The sequence below is a fragment of the Narcine bancroftii genome, chromosome 3 (assembly GCF_036971445.1).
Source record: "Narcine bancroftii isolate sNarBan1 chromosome 3, sNarBan1.hap1, whole genome shotgun sequence".
Classification (NCBI taxonomy): Eukaryota; Metazoa; Chordata; class Chondrichthyes; order Torpediniformes; family Narcinidae; genus Narcine; species Narcine bancroftii.
In genome coordinates this window covers 155,919,159-155,939,364 of record NC_091471.1, presented here as the reverse complement: position 1 = coordinate 155,939,364, position 20,206 = coordinate 155,919,159, and the positions used below count along the sequence as shown (strand labels likewise).

The 20,206-nt window shown below is 41.6% G+C and overlaps 1 protein-coding gene and 1 long non-coding RNA gene across 2 annotated transcripts; one reads left to right on the top strand and one right to left on the bottom strand.

Moving 5' to 3' along the window:
- Positions 1-404: 404 nt before the first annotated feature.
- Positions 405-5,047, bottom strand: LOC138757727 (uncharacterized). The gene is made up of 3 exons (XR_011353861.1): positions 4,985-5,047; positions 1,949-2,085; positions 405-890 (listed from the first exon to the last, which is right to left on the bottom strand). It is a non-coding gene; the product is annotated as an uncharacterized lncRNA (long non-coding RNA).
- A 4,766-nt stretch (positions 5,048-9,813) lies between these two features.
- On the top strand, positions 9,814-19,971 carry stbd1 (starch binding domain 1). Its single transcript, XM_069923110.1, has 3 exons — positions 9,814-9,857; positions 10,129-10,637; positions 18,481-19,971. Exons 1-3 carry the CDS (start codon positions 9,814-9,816, stop codon positions 19,407-19,409), a joined length of 1,482 nt encoding a protein of 493 aa, XP_069779211.1. The 3' UTR covers positions 19,410-19,971.
- The last annotated feature ends 235 nt before the right edge of the window (positions 19,972-20,206 follow it).

Sequence of the window (20,206 nt, the reverse complement as noted above, 5' to 3'; positions counted from 1 at the left end):
GCCCATATCTCTCTAAATCTTCCCTATCTACATACCTGTCCAATGTCCTTTAATTACACTCACCTGTATAACTTCCTCAAGCAGCCAGTTCTGTACACTCACCACTCTCTGAATGAAAAAAGTTGCCCCTCAGGTCCCCTTTAAATCTTTCTCCTCTCAATTTAAACCTATGCCTTTTAGTTGTAGACACTCCTAATCAGGGGAAAACCTTCTCTATGCCACTCATAATTTGTATACCTCCCTCAGCCTCCTACACTCCAGTCCTCACCTAATCTGCCTTTTCTTATTACTTTAGTATGATTACATTCTCATGAATTGTTCTTGGACCTGTCCAGTTTAATAACATCTTTCCTGTAGCAACAAAGGAAGTAAAGGTTGTAGAGCTCGTCGAAAGAATCAAAGACTTGTTGATCCAAACCAAGGCTTTTATTAGCAAAAGACAGGAGCTCTTCACAGGTGGCTGACCCCAGTCCGGAATGATCCGACCTGGCTAGGGACACAACCCTTTAAGGCCCAGACAGTAGGCGTGGCTTAGCTCTCAGCCAATCGCTCTAAGCACAGTCTAGATACTGTAACTATATACACTATATACATTGCTGATAGATCTGTACTATCACATTCACCCCTTCTTGGAGAACTGACCCTGGAAAAAAAAACAAAAAAAAACGAGGGAGAGAATGAAAGGAAGGGATAGGTTAAGGACTGTAGCGGTCAGGGGGGTCTGACCATCCGGCATGACCGCCGTGGTGCCAGGATTGGGGTCACTGGAGTGGTGTCGCCAGCGGGCTCGTCAGGTGCGACCGCTCCTTCGCTCAATTCCCCAGTCGTGTTGTCGGCAGGGTGGCCCGGGTCGTTGGGGTGCTGTTTGTCCTTCTGTTGCGGTACGGGGCCTGGAGAATAAAGAGTTGGAGAAGGTTGGGTTGGGGGGATTTGCTGGGTCTACCGCATCCTGAGCTAGGTCCCGCACCGAAACAGTGTCCTCCCGCCCGTCTGGGAACGTAATGTGGGTTCGCGTGGAGTAGAGTCACTCGGTCGACCAAGGGGTCGTTCTTTGAGTGCCGGACGTGGCGTCGCAAAAGTACGGGGCCAGGGATGGTGAGCCATGCCGGTACAGTGGTTCCTGATTCGTATTTCCTCGGGAAAAGGAACATCCTTTCGTGGGGGGTGGCATTTGTTGCGGTACATAGGAGGGGGCGGATGGAGTGTAAGGCACTAGTGAGTACCTCCTGCCAGTGAGAGGTGGGGAGACCTTTAGACTGGAGAGCCAGTGTAACCACTCTCCATATGGTGGCATTCTCCCTCTCGACCTGGCCATTACCGCGTGGGTTATAGCTGGTGGTCCTGCTTGAAGCAATACCACACTCCAGAAGGTACTGTTGCAGCTCTGTGCTCATGAATGAGGACCCCCTATCACTGTGGATGGAATTGGGGTACCCGAAAATGGCGAAAATACTGTGAAGGGCCTGTATCACTGAGGTGGCAGTGGTGTCTGGGCAGGCCACAGCGAACAGGAAGCGGGAGTACTCGTCGATGGCCGTAAAGATGTAGTTATTCCGGACTGGTCGGCCACCTGTGAAGAGCTCCTGTCTTTTGCTAATAAAATTGTAGAGCTCTTCGAAAGAATCAAAGATTTGTTGATACAAACCAAGGCTTTTATTAGCAAAAGACAGGAGCTCTTCACAGGTGGCCGACCGGTCCGGAATGATCCGACCTGGCTAGGGACACAACCCTTTAAGGCCCAGACAGTAGGCGTGGCTTAGCTCTCAGCCAATCGCTGTAAGCACAGTCTAGATACTGTAACTATATACACTATATACATTGCTGATAGATCTGTACTATCACAAAGGGTAGCTAAAGTTTCGGGTCTGGGTCCTTCATCAAGATATACAGAATATAAATAATTTTTATACATAAACAAATTCATTAGAAATTGCTTCCTATCCCTTACTTTTGAAATACAGTGCTGGCAATCCTTATCTTCTTGTTTCTCCCATCCACGGTCTTCCTGTTGGTGATTATCAGACAGCAAGAGGCAGTGTGATGTTGGTTGTTCATGAGCATGATGTCAGTGGAGTTCACTGTGAGCTGCAGGACATACATTGGAAGTTTAGTTGGGGTTAGATTGAGCCATCTGATCTTAACCATGTGCATCACCACTACTCTCAGTACTAGGCTGCTTTGGAATGTTACAGGCCCAGAGGACCCCAAAACCCAGCAGCAATAGAAATTCACCAAGACAAATAGTTACTTAAACAAAAGTAGTTTTACATTTTCTTCAAACGTCAAAATAGGAACAAACTTTCTTATTAATATTAACGTAACTTAACAACCCCCTTTTAATTCTAAGCGCATATGTATATATTATGTATTTAAGTTCAGAAAAATTCATTCACAGTTCAATCTCACTTCTCACTCCTCCAAGTTCACTGGTATCAGGCAATTCTTATACTGAGCACAGAATTTAACATTTATGAATCTTCACCAGGCTTTGGTGGAAATGGTTAAATGGTTACTGGTCAGGAAGGTTCTTGTCAGTTTTCAAAGAGAGATTTGTTGCTCATTGGACACACACAAACTGATTTACTTCCATCAGTTACTTCAGTGTCTTGCCGAAGAAACTTGCCCCATCAGGGTTTTCCAAATGATAATCTCTTCTTCTGCGGGTCACCACAGAATTCGTTTAAAACACTCTCGCTAGCCATTTCCTCTTGTAAGGACCACAAGGGTCTTAAACAAGCTGTCAGCTTGCCATGCTGCAGAAACCAGTTCTCTCTCTCTCTCTCTCTCTCTCTCTGCTTGCAAAACCACATGACCATCTTAGAACAGCAAACTGCATTCAGACAGATTGCGGTACCGGACCTAATCTGAGTCCATCCATCTTTTGCTTTCAAAACAAATAATCCATCGCTCCACAACTTGTCCAATTAACACCTTCTTGTGAAGTCTCCATAGGCATTCTTCAAAGTTTTAGCCAAGGCACTCGGAGTCTGGACTGTCTGGCATGAGCAGAGCTCTGGCATTTTAAATGAGATCTATTTTGTGAAGTGTTTGTGTTTGCTTGTGATATACACTACTCCCACAATCTATCTCCTTCAAAAACATATCGATGTACAATATAAAATATGATATAATCCATCACAGGATGCTGTGCTATTCCTGGTCTCCCAGACCCGGAGTCAGTCAACCACTATTCTGCACCTCATTTCCCAAACAGTGGAGTGTATCAGACTTGCAAAATCCATTATTATTTTATTTACACAATTTATATACAAAATTGTGAGGGGTATGGAGGGAGTAAATGCAAGCAGACTTTTACCAATGAGGTTACGTAAGACAAGATCTTAGGTGAGAGGTGAAATGTTCAATGGGAACATTAGGGGGAACTTCTTCACCCAGAGAGCTGTGAGAGTGTGGAAGAAGTTGCCAGCTGAAATAGTGAATGCCGGCTCAATTTTGACATTCAAGAATCATTTTGACCTGTTCAAGGATGGGAGGAGTATGGAGGGCTATGGTCCAGGTACAGGTCAATAGGATTAGGCAGAATAACAGCTCGGCATGGACTAGATGGACTGAATGGCCTATTTTTTTTGCAGCAATGTGTCTTTGGTTCTAATACCTAACTGAGATGAGTTCACAGCTCTGGATTTTACATACTGGGATCTTCACTTTAAATTTTATTTGAGATTTATTTTTAATTGAAATTTACTCATGTGGCGCACAAAAATATTCTGCTTTGCAACATGATTTCTAAGCCTTTTTGTTCAGGTTTGGTGAGGTCCTGAAGAAAAACAAATTCCCTCTGAAAAGGTGGATGAATTAACCCATTCCCTGGAAAGGAAGGAATGGAAGGATCCACAACAATTATTGATTCAATAGCATCAATAGGACTAAAAAGGATGCTGAATAACACTTTTGAAGATGAGACTTTCAGTCTGACAGATGGTTGATCAGACAACCAATCTGATTAGCATTTACTGCTCCAGACATGAGTCAGCTTGACCTTCTTGGTTTATTTTTATATTGCTCCATCATGCCAAGTTGTAAATAAATCAGGTACCGGGGACACTGGCAGTAGCAGGCCTCTCCTTCAAATCACTGGATATTACAAATTCATTGTCAGTGTTTCAGGAGTGAACAGCTTTGAATGAACGGGGCAATGCTAGTTATTTAATTGGAAATATTTACAAGTGCTGTGATTCCTGCACATACAAGGTCACCTGCCTAAACTTGACACATGCATAGAAATATTCTGTGATAGCATATTAAAAGTGAATTTTCCAAAATCTTTATACCAGATAAACATTTATTTTAGAAAATACACTGCATGTTTTATATAACATGTACCCAGTACATAATTTTTAAAGCTCTTTGTTTGCTTGCTTAACCAATTGGAGATTGTGAACTAAAGCATTAATTTTTCTCAACCAAATTGTAAAGTATTTATTATTATTCTATGATGATGACTGAAAGCTAATCAGAGATATTGAGAAAATTATTTTTGTTTTATTGTACCTATATGAAAAAAAAACTTTGTGCATCAAAACTGTGATTTAATTAGACTTGTGACTTGTGAGTTGATTTGTGAGCTGGCATTTGTCAGTATTACTCTGTCTCAATATATCTGTACTTACACATTGCCATTACTATATTTGTATGCATCTGTCAGGACCAACTGCTCATCAATCATAGTTCTGAGAGTGTAAGATTAAAAAAAAACTTATCAAAAGAAGTAAAAATTACCTTGAATTCTTGCTGTATGTGAATTGAATGACATTTCCAATGTTTTTTTTCAAATAAAACATAGTAAGTCAAACAGTATTAATGTTTCACCAGTTACTGTATTTTCACTCACATAATGCACACATGCATACAATGCACAGAAAACCATAAATTGAGTCAAAATATTTTCATATAGCATGCACACACATATACCTTGTGGGTGTGGGATTCTACATTTCGACTTACAAGAGTAATTCGTACTTACTTGGGACACGAGACAAAGCATGTTCCATGGTCCCTAAATCAATTAGGAGAAGAACCGACTCGGGAAGGTGTAATACTAGATCTCCTGTTGGGGAATGAACTAGGTCAGGTATCGGACATTAATGTTGGTGAACAAATTGGGTCTAGTGATCATAACTCTGTTAGTTTTCAGGTAGTTTTAAGGAAGAGCAAGGAGGGGCCTAAAGTTGAGGTTCTGGATTGGAGAAGAGCAAATTTTGAAGGAATAAGAAGGGATTTGGGGAGTATTGAGTGGGACAAGATATTTTCAGGTAAGGATGTAAATGAAAAATGGAGGATATTCAAAAAAGAAATTTTGAGGGTACAGAGTAGATATGTCCCAGTGAGGATCAAAGGAAAGGCTGGAAGTCATAGGGAGGCTTGGTTTTTGAGGAATATTGAAAATTTGGTTAGGAGAAAAAGGGAGGTGTACAAGAGGTATAAAGAGCAGGGAGCTGAGAGTTTGAAGGAGGACTAAAAGGAGTGTAGAAGGAATCTTAAGAAAGAAATTAGAAAGGCCAAAAAAAGGCACGAAGAGGCTTTGGCAGACAGAGTAAAAATAAATCCAAAGGGTTTCTATAGATACATTAAAAGTAAAAGATTAGTGAGGGATAAAATTGGACCCCTTGTAGATAGCGAGGGTAGGCTGAGTGAGAAGTCAGAGGAAATGGGGGAAATTTTGAATGATTTCTTTGCCTCGGTATTCACTAGGGAAAAAAATATTGAACCAGTTGAAGTAAAGAAAAATAGTGGGGAGGTCATGAAGCATATAAGGATAACCAAGGAGGTAGTGATGGCTGTGTTGAAAAAGATAAAGGTGGATAAATCTACAGGACCGGACAAAATATTCCCAAGGACACTCAGGGAGGCTTGTGGACAGATAGTGGGGCCATTAACAGAGATATTTAGGATGTCATTGGTCACGGGGGTAGTGCCAAAGGATTGGAGGGTGGCGCATGTGGTTCCGTTGTTTAAAAAAGGGTCCAAATGTAAACCTGGGAATTATAGGCCTGTGAGTCTGACGTCTGTGGTGGGTAAGTTGATGGAAAGTGTTCTGAGGGATGGTATTTACAAATATTTGGAGATACAGGGATTGATAGGGAGTTATCAACATGGTTTTGTCAGGGGTAGATCATGCTTGACAAACCTGATTGAGTTTTTCGAGGGGGTTACAAAAAAGGTTGATGAAGGGAAAGCTGTGGATGTTGTCTATTTAGACTTTAGTAAAGCTTTTGACAAAGTTCCCCACAGGAGGTTAGGAAAAAAGGTGGAGGCATTAGGTATAAATAAGAAGGTAGTGAAATGGATTCAGCAATGGTTGGATGGGAGGTGTCAGAGAGTAGTGGTAGAAAATTGTTTGTCCAATTGGAGGCCGGTGACTAGTGGAGTTCCTCAGGGACCGGTCCTGGGTCCACTATTGTTTGTTATATATATTAACGATCTGGAAGTAGGGGTGGAGAATTGGATAAGCAAGTTTGCGGATGGTACAAAGATTGGTGGTGTTGTGGACAGTGAGGAAGATTACCGTAAATTAAAAGGTGATTTAGGAAGGCTGGAGGTGTGGGCTGAGAAATGGCTGATGGAATTTAATACAGATAAGTGTGAGGTGTTACATTTTGGAAAGGCAAATTTAAATAGGTCATATGCATTAAATGGTAGGCTAATGAGATGTGCAGAGCAACAAAGGGATTTAGGAGTGATGGTAAATAGTACCCTCAAGGCTGATACTCAAGTAGATGGTGTGGTGAAGAAGGCATTTGGAATGTTGGCCTTCATAAATCGGAGTATTGAATTCAAGAGTAGGGAGGTTATGATGAAATTGTACAAGGCATTGGTGAGGCCAAATTTGGAGTACTGTGTACAGTTTTGGTCACCAAATTATTGGAAAGATATAAACAAAATAGAGAGAGTGCAGAGAAGGTTCACAAGAATGTTGACAGGATTTCAAGGTTTGAGTTACAGGGAAAGGTTGTGCAGACTAGGGCTTTTTTTCTCTGGAGCATAGAAGATTGAGGGGGGACTTGATAGAGGTGTTTAAGATTTTAAAAGGGACAGACAGAGTAAATGTGGATAGGCTTTTTCAATTAAGAGTGGGGGAGATTCAATCTAGTGGGCATGGTTTAAGATTGAAGGGGGAAAATTATAAGGGGAACATGAGGGGAAATTTCTTTACGCAGAGGGTGGTGGGGATGTGGAATGAGCTTCCGGCAGACGTGGTTGATGTGGGATATTGGTTACATTTAAGGATAGACTGGACAGTTACATGGAGAGGAGAGGACTGGAGGGGTATGGACCGGGTGCTGGTCAGTGGGACTAGGAGAGTGGGGATTTGTTACGGCATGGACTAGTAGGGCCGAACTGGCCTGTTCTGTGCTGTAAGTAGTTATATGGTTATATGGTCCCGGTCCCACTATCTTTCACAGTTTATCTCCCACAATTGACACCCAATCAACTTCCCCAGAGGTGTAAATCACCCATTATATAGATGATATCCTCCTGCAACACATAAACAAGTTTTGGAGAGGAATCAATTCAATAGACCGAAGATGACTTCAGAGTTAAGCAGGATTTTAATTCTGTCATGATTTAATAAGCCTTTCTTTAAAGCCTATCCTGTTAAAAATAGTGTGCAATTGAGAATTTTATGGTTTTCCCCAAAATAGAGTGCATAAATCGAGATTAAGATGGGAAGTAAATCTAAATAGACAAATAAATGAGAAAGATTGTAAGAATAATATGACAAAAATTATAAATGTAAGATATAGGTTAGTTCAATATAATTTTTTTGCATCAGTTATATTTGACCACAAAACTAACAGAGTAAATTTGGAATGGATAATGAGAGTTAACTGTGTATCAAATTGTGAATGAAATGAAAAGGTTTGCTGTCATTTTAGTAAATATCCAAAATAGCTGGAGAAACTCAGCAACGCCCACTGCATCCACTCGAGTCAAAGTGTTTCAGGCCTGACCTCCAGCAGCATGGTCTACCCAGATTGTTGTCTGAAAATCGATGACCCTGTCACCCTGCATACAGCATCTACCAGCTATTTCTATCAGGAAAGAGATGTAGGAATATCAGAGCCAGAACCAACAGGCTGAGAAACAGCTTCTTCCAACAGGCAATGAGACCACTGAATGACTGATGCCAGACAAACCCTCCAAGACTCTATATTTATTTAACAATATTTATTCATTTATATTTGTATATATGTATTGCATACGTGCAATTTGTCTGTATGTGTGTTATGTGTGCATGTATGCATGTTCCACACCAAAGACCAGTATGTTGTTTTGTTGGCTTGTACAAAAAAAAATCATAATACACTTGAAATTGAGCTTGAATTTGAATTTCATAACCTTCAATCAGGTCTCCTCTCAGCCTCCTACACTCCAGAAAAAAAAAACAAGTTTGTTCAATCACCCTCCATACTCTCTAATCCAGGCAACATCCTGATGAATCTCTTCAGTGCACTTTCCAAACCCTCCACATCCTTCTTGTAATGGAGTGAACAGAATGACACACAAGTTTTACATAGCTGCAACATGACTTCCTAACACTTGTACTCAATATCTGCCAACTGAAAGCAAGCACACCATACATCTTCATTACCAGCCAAGGTAATCTCCCAGATTTCTCTGGACGTCAATGCTTTGAAGACTCCTGCCCATTAAATGTGTTCCATTTACATTTGACCTCCCAAAATGTATCACTGCACACTTATCTGGATTAAACCCCATCGTCATTTATCTGCCCATGCCAGCAATTGATCTGTATCCTTTTGTATTCTGTGATAACCCTCTCACAACTCCACCAATCTTAGTGTCATATGCAAACTTACTAACCCAAGCAACTTTTATTTATCATAAACAACAGGGGACCCAACACCTGTGGAACATCACTGATCACAGGCCTTCAACCAGAATAAGATGCTTCCTCCACTACCCCTTGTCTTTTATGATCCAGCCAATTCCATATCCAAACTATCATTCACCAAAGATCCCATGCATCTGCATCTTCTTATTCAGGCTTCCATGAGGGATCTTGTCAAAAGGCTGACAAAAGTACATGTGGACAATATCCACTGGCCTACCTTTATCATCTTCTCAAAAACCTCAATCAAATTTATGACATAATGTACCCCACACAAAATAATGTTGATTCTCCCAAATCTGACCACGCCTTTCCAAATGTCTGTAAATCCTTTCCCGATGTTTCCTTACCACTGATGAGGTTCACAAATGTATAATATTGAGTGAAAAATAAGAACAGGACTAGGCAAAGAAGATGTGGAAACAGTGGAACCAGATGTGGGTGGCAGTTTCCTAAATTTGGAAAAAATGCTGTTCATGCCATTAGGTTCAGGGCATTTGATTTCACTGATGTCGAGGAGGCCATATTAGCCTTTTTTTCCATTGGTATCCCAGTTAATTAGTTGTGCAGTATCCCATGTTAGGAAGCCATTGGTGCTGTTTCCACTGGACCACTTTTAACCGGGGCACTGACTGCTTTTCCCCAGGGATCGGAGAGTCTACCTTTGAATGAAATGGAATGCCTTTTTCCACTGGTTTAATCAGCACACCGGCATCAGCTGACACCAGGGATATGAGTAGGGGTAGAGGCTGTCGATCCCTGGCGTGATTTGATGTCATTTGAACTCTTAACTGGTTAATTCCCAGATAATTCCTGGGACAAGATACCAGTGGAAATGGGGCGATTGAATACATATGGGATTAGGTTGGACGAGGTGCATGTGAAGCTCTGCCTCACCTGGAGGGTCGTTTATGGCCCTGGATGGAGGCTGGTGGTAGATGTCGGGCCAAGTTTTGCACTTTCTGGAGTTGCAACAGAAAAGGTCTGAGGGTGGTGGGGGAGGAACTGACCAGGGAACCTCAAAGCAGTCCAAAGGATTAAATAAACCACACTGTTATCAAGGGTCGGGGGTAGAGGTGCTGAGATGAGATTTGTGGTCATATAATGTCCTAAAGGCTCTGAAATTCTTGCCTGCTGCCATTTCACTGGCACATAAATGCACAAACAATAAGACTGAATTACCCCACGAGGGAAAAAGACAACATAGATAAATATTCGCCATTGGAGTTAGTGCAAAAATGCAATTTTCCAAGAGTCCAGGCAGATTTTTATGGTTGGGAAAGTGTCAAGAGCCCGACAGAAAGTGAGTGTTCAAAGAAATTGTTCGTCGAGCGAAATTGCAGCCCCAGGAAGAGAGAGAGAGACTGGAAGCAGTCCCGGGATGAGTTGGGATCCTCCGGCTGGGGCGGGGAAGACGAGCAGCTTGAGGTGCAGCAGAACCGCACCGTGGAGCCTGGGAACGGGGTGGAGTCAGAACTGACGATTTGTCGGCAGAAACAGCTGGAAAGGATCAGAGGTGAACAGGAGGCCCGGAGGGAGGAAGGTGCGGTCATGGCAGGAGGTGGAACGAGTATCGTGGCGGGGCTGGTGACGATGCTCAGTCGCTCCTGGACCGTGGTGCCCGTGGCCCTGGTTGTGGCCCTGGTCACTTGGATGTGGTGGAACCGAGGCAGGAGCCGGGAGGAATCCGAGACTCGGAGGGCTGGACGGGACAGAGCGAGAGGAGCAGAGAGCGGCGCCGAGCCCGGGGTCGACACTGCGGGTGAGTGCGAACTGCAGTAGAATAGGTGGAACAACCACCTGCAAATCTCAAGCAACCCGCTGGAAACATTCAACAGGATGGATGACATCTCGGGAAAGAACAAGCGTTCGCCCCGTTTCTCTTTGCACCGTCTGTCCCTCCGCCCGCTTTCACTCTCGGGGAGTTGGGAGCCCCCAGGACCTGCGACGGTGCTGCCGGGCGGTTCCTCCCAGAGACGGCGACGAAATGCCATGTTCTCGCTGTCTCTCAGTCCCTGGCTCTGGGCGGCTTCAGTCGGGCTGGGGGGGGATTTCACCAGTACTGCGGAAATAGAAATGCCCTTGGCTTTCGCTGGACACGTTTGTCTTGTTTTGGGAAAACATATTTTCCAATGCCCAGTCTTCACTGGGGGGGGGAATCCAACCCTTGCAGCACTGCGGGGGGGGGGGGGAATCCAACCCTTGCAGCACTGGGGGAGGGGGGGAAATCCAACCCTTGCAGCACTGGGGGAGGGGGGGAATCCAACCCTTGCAGCACTGGGGGGGGGGGGGAATCCAACCCTTGCAGCACTGCGGGGGGGGGGGAGGGAATCCAACCCTTGCAGCACTGGGGGAGGGGGGGAATCCAACCCTTGCAGCACTGGGGGGGGGGGGAATCCAACCCTTGCAGCACTGCGGGGGGGGGGGGAGGGAATCCAACCCTTGCAGCACTGGGGGAGGGGGGGAATCCAACCCTTGCAGCACTGGGGGAGGGGGGGAATCCAACCCTTGCAGCACTGCGGTGGGGGGGGTGGAATCCAACCCTTGCAGCACTGCGGAGGGGGGGGGGAATCCAACCCTTGCAGCACTGCGGGGGGGGGGAATCCAACCCTTGCAGCACTGCGGAGGGGGGGGGGGGATCCAACCCTTGCAGCACTGCGGAGGGGGGGGGATCCAACCCTTGCAGCACTGCGGGGGGGGTGGGGGAATCCAACCCTTGCAGCACTGCGGGGGGGCGGGGGAATCCAACCCTTGCATCACTGCCGGGGGGGGGGGAAATCCAACCCTTGCAGCACTGCCGGGGGGGGGGGTGGCGTGTAGGATCAGGACTCCACCTCACTTGCTTGAAAGTTGCGTGGGAAGTTGTAAATTGATGAACATGTGAACCACCCACTCTCCAAGTCGCCACACTGACCCGTCCAGGCAGGAGTGGGTTGCGCAGAGCACTCCGAATGGTGCTCGACAGGCACTGACCGTGTGGTTCGCAGCCAGTGGGTCCCGCCGCCTCCTTCGAGGAGCGCTGGGTTCACTCGTGTCCGCACTGTGCTGGCATCGCGGCTCCCGCCCCCTAAACCAACCCTGCTCTTCCTTGCCAAGGGTCTGTTGCAGATGGAAACATTTTTAAATTTTTAAAAATTTTTCACACTATGAACCATATTAATCAAAATACACACAAACATTTCCCTCTTGAATATGCACAGTGTCATTTTTTTCCCCCCTCCCTCCTTCCCACCCCCTCCAAACCCATTAAACATTCAACATATACAATACAATAAACCCATTAAACAATGTCATCACACAATGAAAATAAACAAGAAAATTGTGTCATCTACTTTTACACACTGGGTCAGGTCATTTCATCGTCTTCTCATTCTATCATTTTAGGGGGTGGAAGTCTGAGGCAAGCCCTCTCTGTTATGTTCCATGAACGGTTCCCAAATTTGTTCAAATAATGTGACTTTATTTAAATTGTTATTTTTTTCCAATGGAATACATTTATTCATTTCCATGTACCATTGCTGTATTCTCAGGCTCTCTTCTGATTTCCAGGTTGATATTATACATTTTTTTTGCTACAGCTAAGGCTATCATAATAAATCTTTTTTGTGCTTCATCCAGTTTAAGGCCTAATTCTTTACTTCTTGTATCACTTAGAAGAAAGATCTCTGGATTTTTTGGTATGTTGCATTTTGTGATTTTATTTAATACCTGATTTAGATCTTCCCAAAATTTTTTCACTTTCTCACATGTCCAAATTGCATGTAATGTTGTTCCCGTTTCCTTCTTACAGCGAAAACATCTGTCTGATACTGTTGGATCCCATTTATTTAACTTTTGGGGCGCGATATATAGCCTGCGTAACCAATTTTATGCGTAACCTCGTATTTATTATATTTCTGATAGTTCCGGAGCATAACTTTTCCCATATTTCATTTTTTATCTTTATGTTTAGATCTTTTTCCCACTTTTGTTTGGGTTTATAGCTTATTTCATCATTTTCTTTCTCTTGCAGCTTGATGTACATGTTATAAATCTTTTAATTATCATTGTGTCTGTAATCTCAAATTCAAAGCTGCTTCCTTCTGGTAGCCTCAGCCTGCTTCCCAATTTGTCCTTTAAATAATTTTTCAGTTGGTGGTATGCAAACATTGTACCATGAGTTATTCCATATTCATACTTCATTTGTTCAAATGATAATAAATTATTTCCCAAAAAAACAATTTTCTATTCTTTTGATTCCTTTTCTCTCCCATTCTCTAAAGGAAAGGTTATCTATTGTGAAAGGGATTAGTTGATTTTGTGTCAATAATAAATTTGGTATTTGGTAATTTTTTTTCCTTTCTACGTGAATCTTCTTCCAAATGTTGAGCAGATGGTGCAGTACTGGTGAACTATATTGCACCAGTTTTTCATCCCACTTGTATATGATCTGGTACCTTCTCCCCTATTTTATCTAGCTCTATCTTGGTCCAATCTGGTTTTTCCCTTGTTTGATAAAAATATCTTGATTGGTAGCTGCAAACCACCTTGTTTGTACCATTCTGTTAATTTATCTAACGCTATCCTCGGTATCTCCCCTTTCCATAAGAATTTCCTTATTATTCTCTTTAGTTAATTGAAGAATTTCTCTGTTAAGGGAATTGATAACGATTGAAATAGGTATTGTATCCTTGGGAAGATATTCATTTTAATGCAATTTACCCTTCCTCTCAGTGTTAGTGGTAAATCTTTCCAATGTTCTAAGTCATCTTGTAATTTCTTCATTAATGGCTGATAATATAGTTTATATAGTTGGGCTGGATTATTAACTAGTCTAATACCTAGGTATCACATTGCTTGTGTTTGCCATTTAAATGGTGATTCTTTTTTAAACTTTGTGTAATCCTCATTATTCATTGGCATCGCTTCACTTTTATTTGCATTGATCTTGTACCCCGATACTTCTCCATATTCCTTCAATTTCTTACATAATTCTTTTATTGATATTTCTGGTTCTGTTAAGTAGACTATGATGTCATCTGCATTTAGACTGATTTTATATTCCTTCTCTTTTATTTTTATCCCTTTTATTTTCTGTTCTTGTCAGTTCTGCCAATGATTCTATTGCTAAAGCGAACAGTGAGGGAGATAGTGGACATCCCTCCCTAGTTGACCTGCTTAATTTAAATTGGTTCGATTATACAATCATTTACTGTTACCTTCACCATTGGATCCTTATATAATGCTTTAATCCAATTAATATATTTTTATGGTAGGTTGAACCTCTGTAGTACTTTGAATAAATAATTCCATTCTACCCTGTCAAAGGCTTTCTCTGCATCTAAAGCAACAGCCACTGTTGGCGTCTTATTTTCTTGTACTGCATGGCTTAAGTTGATGAACTTACAGACATTGTGCGTTGTTTGTCTTTTCTTTAATAAATCCTGTTTGATCTAGTTTTACTATTTTTGGTACACAGTAGGCCAATCTGTTTGCTAATAGTTTAGCTATTATCTTATAATCTGAGTTAAGTAGAGATATTGGACTATATGATGCTGGTGTTAGTGGATTTTTCCCCGTCTTTAGTATTACTGTAATTATTGCTGTTTTACATGAATCTGGCAAGTTTTGTGTTTCTTCTCTCTGGTTCATTACTTCCAGGAGAGGAGGAATTAATAACTCTTTAAATGTTTTATAGAATTCTATTGGGAGTCCGTCCTCCCCAGGCGTTTTATTGTTAGGTAGCTTTTTTAATGTATCTTGTATTTCCTCTATTTCAAATGGTTTTATCAATTTGTTTTGCTCCTCTTCTTGCAATTTCAGTAGTTCAATTTTAGCTAGAAACTAATCTATGTTGTCTTCTTTCCCTTCCTTCTCAGTTTGGTATAATTGCTCGCAGAATTCCTTAAAGTTTTCATTGATCTCTGTTGGGTTATATGAAATTTGTTTGTCCTTTTTCTTTGATGCCAATACTATTCTTTTAGCTTGTTCTGTTTTAAGCTGCTCAGCCAGTATTTTGTGTGTTTTTTCTTCTAGCTCGTAATACTTCTGCTTTATTTTCATGCTTTATTTTGTAATGTTTCGTATTTTATGTTTTTGTCTGCCAATTCTCTTCTTTTTGTTGTATCTTCCCTTTTTGCTAGTTCTTTTTCTACTTACTATCTCCCTTTCCAACTGTTCTATTTCCCGATTACAGTCCTTTTTCTGCTTAGTTACATAACTTATTATCTGCCCTCTGATGAAGGGTTTCATTGCATCCCATAATATAAATTTGTCTTTCACTGATTCCGTATTTATTTCAAAGTACATTTTAATTTGGCGCTCAATAAATTCTCTAAATTTCTGCCTTTTAAGTAGCATGGTGTTTAACCTCCATCTATATGTTCTTGGTGGGATGTCCTCCAGCTCTATTGCTAATAACATGCTAATAACAGGGGTGAGTGATCAGATAACAATCTAGCTTTATATTCCGTTTTTCTAACTCTCCCTTGGATATGAGCTGACAACAGGAACAGGTCAATCCTTGAGTACGTTTTATGTCTACTCGAATAATATGAGTATTTATTCTCCTTTGGGTGTTGTCTCCTCCATTTATCCAAAAGTTGCATTTCCAGCATTGATTTAACCATAAATTTGGCTACTTTGTTCTTTCTGCTAGCCTTTTGTTCAGTTTTATCCATCTTTGAATCCAAATCAAAGTTAAAATCCCCTCCTATCAATATATTCCCCTGCGTATCTACAATCTTCAAAAAAATATCTTGCATAAACTTTTGATCCTCTTCATTAGGTGCATATATATTGACCAAATTCCAGAGTTCTGAATGTATCTGACACTTTATCATTACGTACCTCCCTGTTGGATCTATTATTTCCTCCTCTATTTTGATTGGTACATTTTTATTGATTAATGTAGCTACACCTCTGGCTTTTGAATTATATGGATGCTGCCGTTACATGCCCTACCCAGTCTCTCCTTAATTTATTGTATTCCACTTCAGTTAGATGCGTTTCCTGCATGATAGCTATATCTATTTTTTCTTTTTTCAGTAAATTTAATAGCCTCTTCCTTTTGATTTCGCTATGTATTCCGTTAATATTTATAGTCATATAGTTCACATGGCCATCTCATACTCAGTTTACATCTCATTTCCGCTTCTTTACCACCACTTCTTTCCCCTTTTCATTTCTCAGTTTTTTAAAAACTCAATATATGACAACACTTCTAAAACATAAAATACTTTAACCACTCCCACATCTAAAATTCCCTTAACGCCAAGTGTTCCCCCCCCCACCCTCCTCTGAGTCACCCATTGTCCCTTGCCGGACAACCACAACTCACTTCTCCATTCGGATTGCGAACCCGCTCGCAAGCGTCAACTGATTTCGCAATGACTGTTATGCTCTCTCACCCAACCCCCTCCAGAAAAGACTTTTATCTTCACATTACAACAAAGCTCCCTCTCTTTTTCTTTTTCTTATTTATTTTTTAACCCTTCTTTATCTCCCTTCTCCCTTACTTCCCTTTTCTTCCCTCCTTTAGTTCTAGTACATTATTTTTACATCTTTATATGTAGTTTGTCGTCGTTCTTCGTTCTTGTTACATCTCTTCATCTCTCTGCAAATTCTGCAAATTCTCGTGCTTTCTCCGGATCTGAGAACAGTCTGTTGCTCCCACGGAATAACTATTTTAAGCACCACTGGATATCTTAACATAAATTTATAGCCTTTTTTCCATAGGATCGATTTTGCTGTGTTAAACTCCTTCCTCCTCTTTAGAAGCTCAAAACTTGTGTCTGGGTAGAAATTTTTTTTATGACCTTTGTATTCCAGTGGTTTTTTGTCTTCTCTAATTTTATTAATCGCCTTCTCCAATATATTTTCTCTTGTCGTGTATCTCAGAAATTTTACTAAAACGGATCTTTTGTTGTGACTGTGGTTTAGGCCCACTATCTTTATATTGTTTCACCTACTATAGTTTTCCATTATATCCATCTTCTGAGCTAACGACTCCTGTGTTTCTTTAACTTTTTTGTCACTTTCTTCCAATTTTCTTTTTAAGTTGTTCACTACCATTTCTACTGCCATTACATGTTCTTCCACATTTTCTAATCCTTTCCCTACATCTGTTATGACCAGCTCTATTCTATTCAGTTTTTCTTCTGTACTTTTCATTTTTCTTTTCATTTCACTAAATTCTAGTGTCAACCATTCTTTTAATGCTTTCATTTGTTCTTGAAATTTTTTAAATCTATGTACTGTCCATTCATTTTACCTCCCATTCCTCTGTGCAGAGCTTGGTGTTCTTCTTGTGTCTGCTCTTGGGTTTGTGTCTTCTATTTCTCTTCCTTGTATCTGTGTCTCTTCTGACTTTCTTGTTGAGCTGCTTGTCTCAGTTTGTTGGGTTTTTTTTCATGATTTCTTGATGTCGTTCCTCTTCTGGGCTGGTTCTCTGTTGTGTCTCCTGCTTCTGTTTTTCTTTCTCACCCCTCCCTTTCCCTTTGCTTTCTTTATCTTCCAGCTGGGAGCCCTGCTGTTGGGCATCCCTCCCGTCGGTGTTCTCCTTGTTGTGCGCAGTTGCGCACCTCTGTTTGGCTCAGTGAGCCATTTTTGCAGTCCCACGGTCGGTGGGTCGCGACCCTATGGGGTCTCCACTAACCTCGGGGAGTGGGCTCCTCTTTCCACGGTGGGTCCCCGCTTTTTCATGCAGGTAAGGCTTTCATCTTTCTCTTCTGGCGTCTTTCCTTTTTTTTCCCCATTGTTTTTGGTTTTTCTTTCATGGGTGCCATTTTCTCCACACCTTTATCTTTTATTTGTTGTGTTTTGTGTATCTGGGGCTTTGCTGGTGAGGGCCGGTATTCTCCTACCGGCCACTACTCCATCACGTGACTGCTCCCCAGTTGCAGATGGAAACTTGAGGGAAACCCATACTCTGACACTGGGTCCGTGCGCACCCCACCTTGGTTTTGCATCTGCAGGCTGCATTATTGAACCCCACTGATTTGAGCTGTCCATACGAGAGAGGGTCTCTCCTGGTCAGATTGGAGCCATTCTACCATTTGTCAAGAGGGTTTTAACCTTGGACGAACACTCCGTTTACGACTCGTGCTTTAAATCTGGATCACTTGTGGTTTGTGGGCGGTTTAAATCTGGATCACTTGTGGTTTGTGGGCGGTTTAAATCTAGATCACGTGGTTTGTGGACGGTTTAAATCTGGATCACTTGTGGTTTGTGGGGGGTTTTGTGAGGCCACTTGTGCAGGTGTCCAATATTGTAGCTTCCAACAGCAGTTATTTACCTTAGGATTTGTACTCTCGGGCTGGGCACATATTTGCCTGGTCTTTGATTATACGCGCAGCCCTTTTAGAAGATTCCTCCTGGGAAAACTAAGACTTTGATACAGAAGCAAATCGCCCAACAGTCTTAAAACAAGTGCATTTATTTTCAGTAATGTGTTCTTGAAGCAGCACTTGCTAAATTCCCATGATTAGAGAAGAATGACATTGTGGCCATATTTTGTGAGTGACTGTTAGGTTCTGAAAACACCCATGCATTTGGCCAAATATTAATGAATTAAACAGTCTCTTTCTTTCTCTCTCCTTCTCTTCCCCCCCCCCGCCTCCCCACAGTTGGTGCTGATACTGAAAATGTTGACATACTTAAGAGCAAGGAAACAGCAGAGTTGAGCATTGATGTGCACCTATCTACAGTTACAGAAGAAGATGTCGCTTCAGAACCTAAAGTGATTTCAGACACAATGGTCAGTGACCAGAGAGAGATGGACCTTGCTCCTGCCCTGTCCAAGAAGCAAGATTTGTTTCCTGTTGATCTGACAAGTGACAAGATGCAAAATGAGCTGAGAATTCAGCCAAGTAGTGGTGAGAACAGTCCCCTCCATAATGCATGTGCTGCAGAGCACAACTTGGAAAAGGAAACCAGGCATGGATGTGAAAAAATAACTCCAAGTCAGAGTGCTGGAGAGGTGTTTCACAGGTCTGACAAAGACAAAGCTTTGGATCGAGTTTCAGCAGATGATCAGAAATTTGGTGGTACTGATTGTCAGCCTCTTACTTGGACAAATCAGGACGTCGGAGACAGTAATGGTGATATGCCTGCTAACTTCAATGCTATTGAACTTGAAATGGAGAAACTAAAAAGGAAAAACATCAAGTTGGTCTTTAGAGATGAATCAGAAAAAACAGCTACAAGCCCAGAGTTAGAAAATATGGCCAAGAAAGTTGCTGCAGTGTCCCCTTTACCCGTCAACAATGTCTCAGTGACTTTTAATGTTCATTATATTACTTGCTCAAATTCTCAGTTTCTCGCAGTGATAGGAAACCATGAGTGTCTTGGACAGTGGGATACTTGTGTACCATTGAAACCAAACAAGGATGGATTCTGGTCTAATTCCATTTTGCTGCCAGTTCATTCAAAGTTTGAATGGAAATATGTGGTGGTGGAACATGGAAAGATCTGTCGATGGGAGGAATGCCTGAATAGATGCCTGGAGACAAGCCATGAAGACATGGAAATCTATCAATGTTGGGGTTACCACTGAATCTTGATTAGAAAGTAGTTAAGTTACAATGATTGAACTTGAATGCACTGATATTGCAGGTTGGAATTGAGGTTAAGCCTCATTCTTTGAACTTTCAGCTGAGGAGCAATTGCTATCATTATTCATCTTTGCCCTTTTCACTGTCATGTCTGTTCTAATGTGTGTTAGATGTTCCTTCCCTCTACTTATTCATTTCAATATTCAGATTTGTGGGCGGCCAGTGTTTTCACTGCTGACGGCTGTGTGACTGCTTTATCTTTGCTGCTTTGCACAAGAACCTTGACTGTCTCTACCAGATAAAATGGCTCCTGTAAGTGATTTGGATAAGCTAATAAGCATAACATATTCACAGTTGATCGTTAATATGTATGAGACCTTGGGTAATAACCCTGCTAATTTTATTATGAGAAATGAATTAAATTAAAAATTTCAATAAATGCTTTTTGGATTAAGTGGTATTGAATATTTGACTTGCACTGCCTTGTGCATGAAATGTTTGCAATGCAGTAAAACATGGATGTAATTCAAATGTATAATCACAATTAAATAGAAGTGAACAAAATTGAGCAATAGCCTTGTCGATTATTTTAAAGCAAGTATTTAGAAATAGGTTCTCTTTGTATTTTGCAACCTGAAGCAATTTGGATCACTTTTAACAAAAAAAAATGTGACTTACAAATTCTGCTTGTAATATATGGTGCTACTACCTCTTTAGGTGCTATTCATTGGAATAACACATTTTAAAAAAAACTCAAAAGGGGCGATATCTTGCTCTGTTGAATCTCTTCCTAATCCAG

Bases quoted from the DNA above. Each gene is read 5' to 3' on its own strand.
- stbd1 (XM_069923110.1), top strand. From the start codon at position 9,814: ATGTCGGGCCAAGTTTTGCACTTTCTGGAGTTGCAACAGAAAAG. The intron at 9,858-10,128 runs GTCTGAGGGTGG...CAATTTTCCAAG, and splicing joins CTGGAGTTGCAACAGAAAAG to AGTCCAGGCAGATTTTTATG. The intron at 10,638-18,480 runs GTGAGTGCGAAC...GCCTCCCCACAG, and splicing joins GCCCGGGGTCGACACTGCGG to TTGGTGCTGATACTGAAAAT.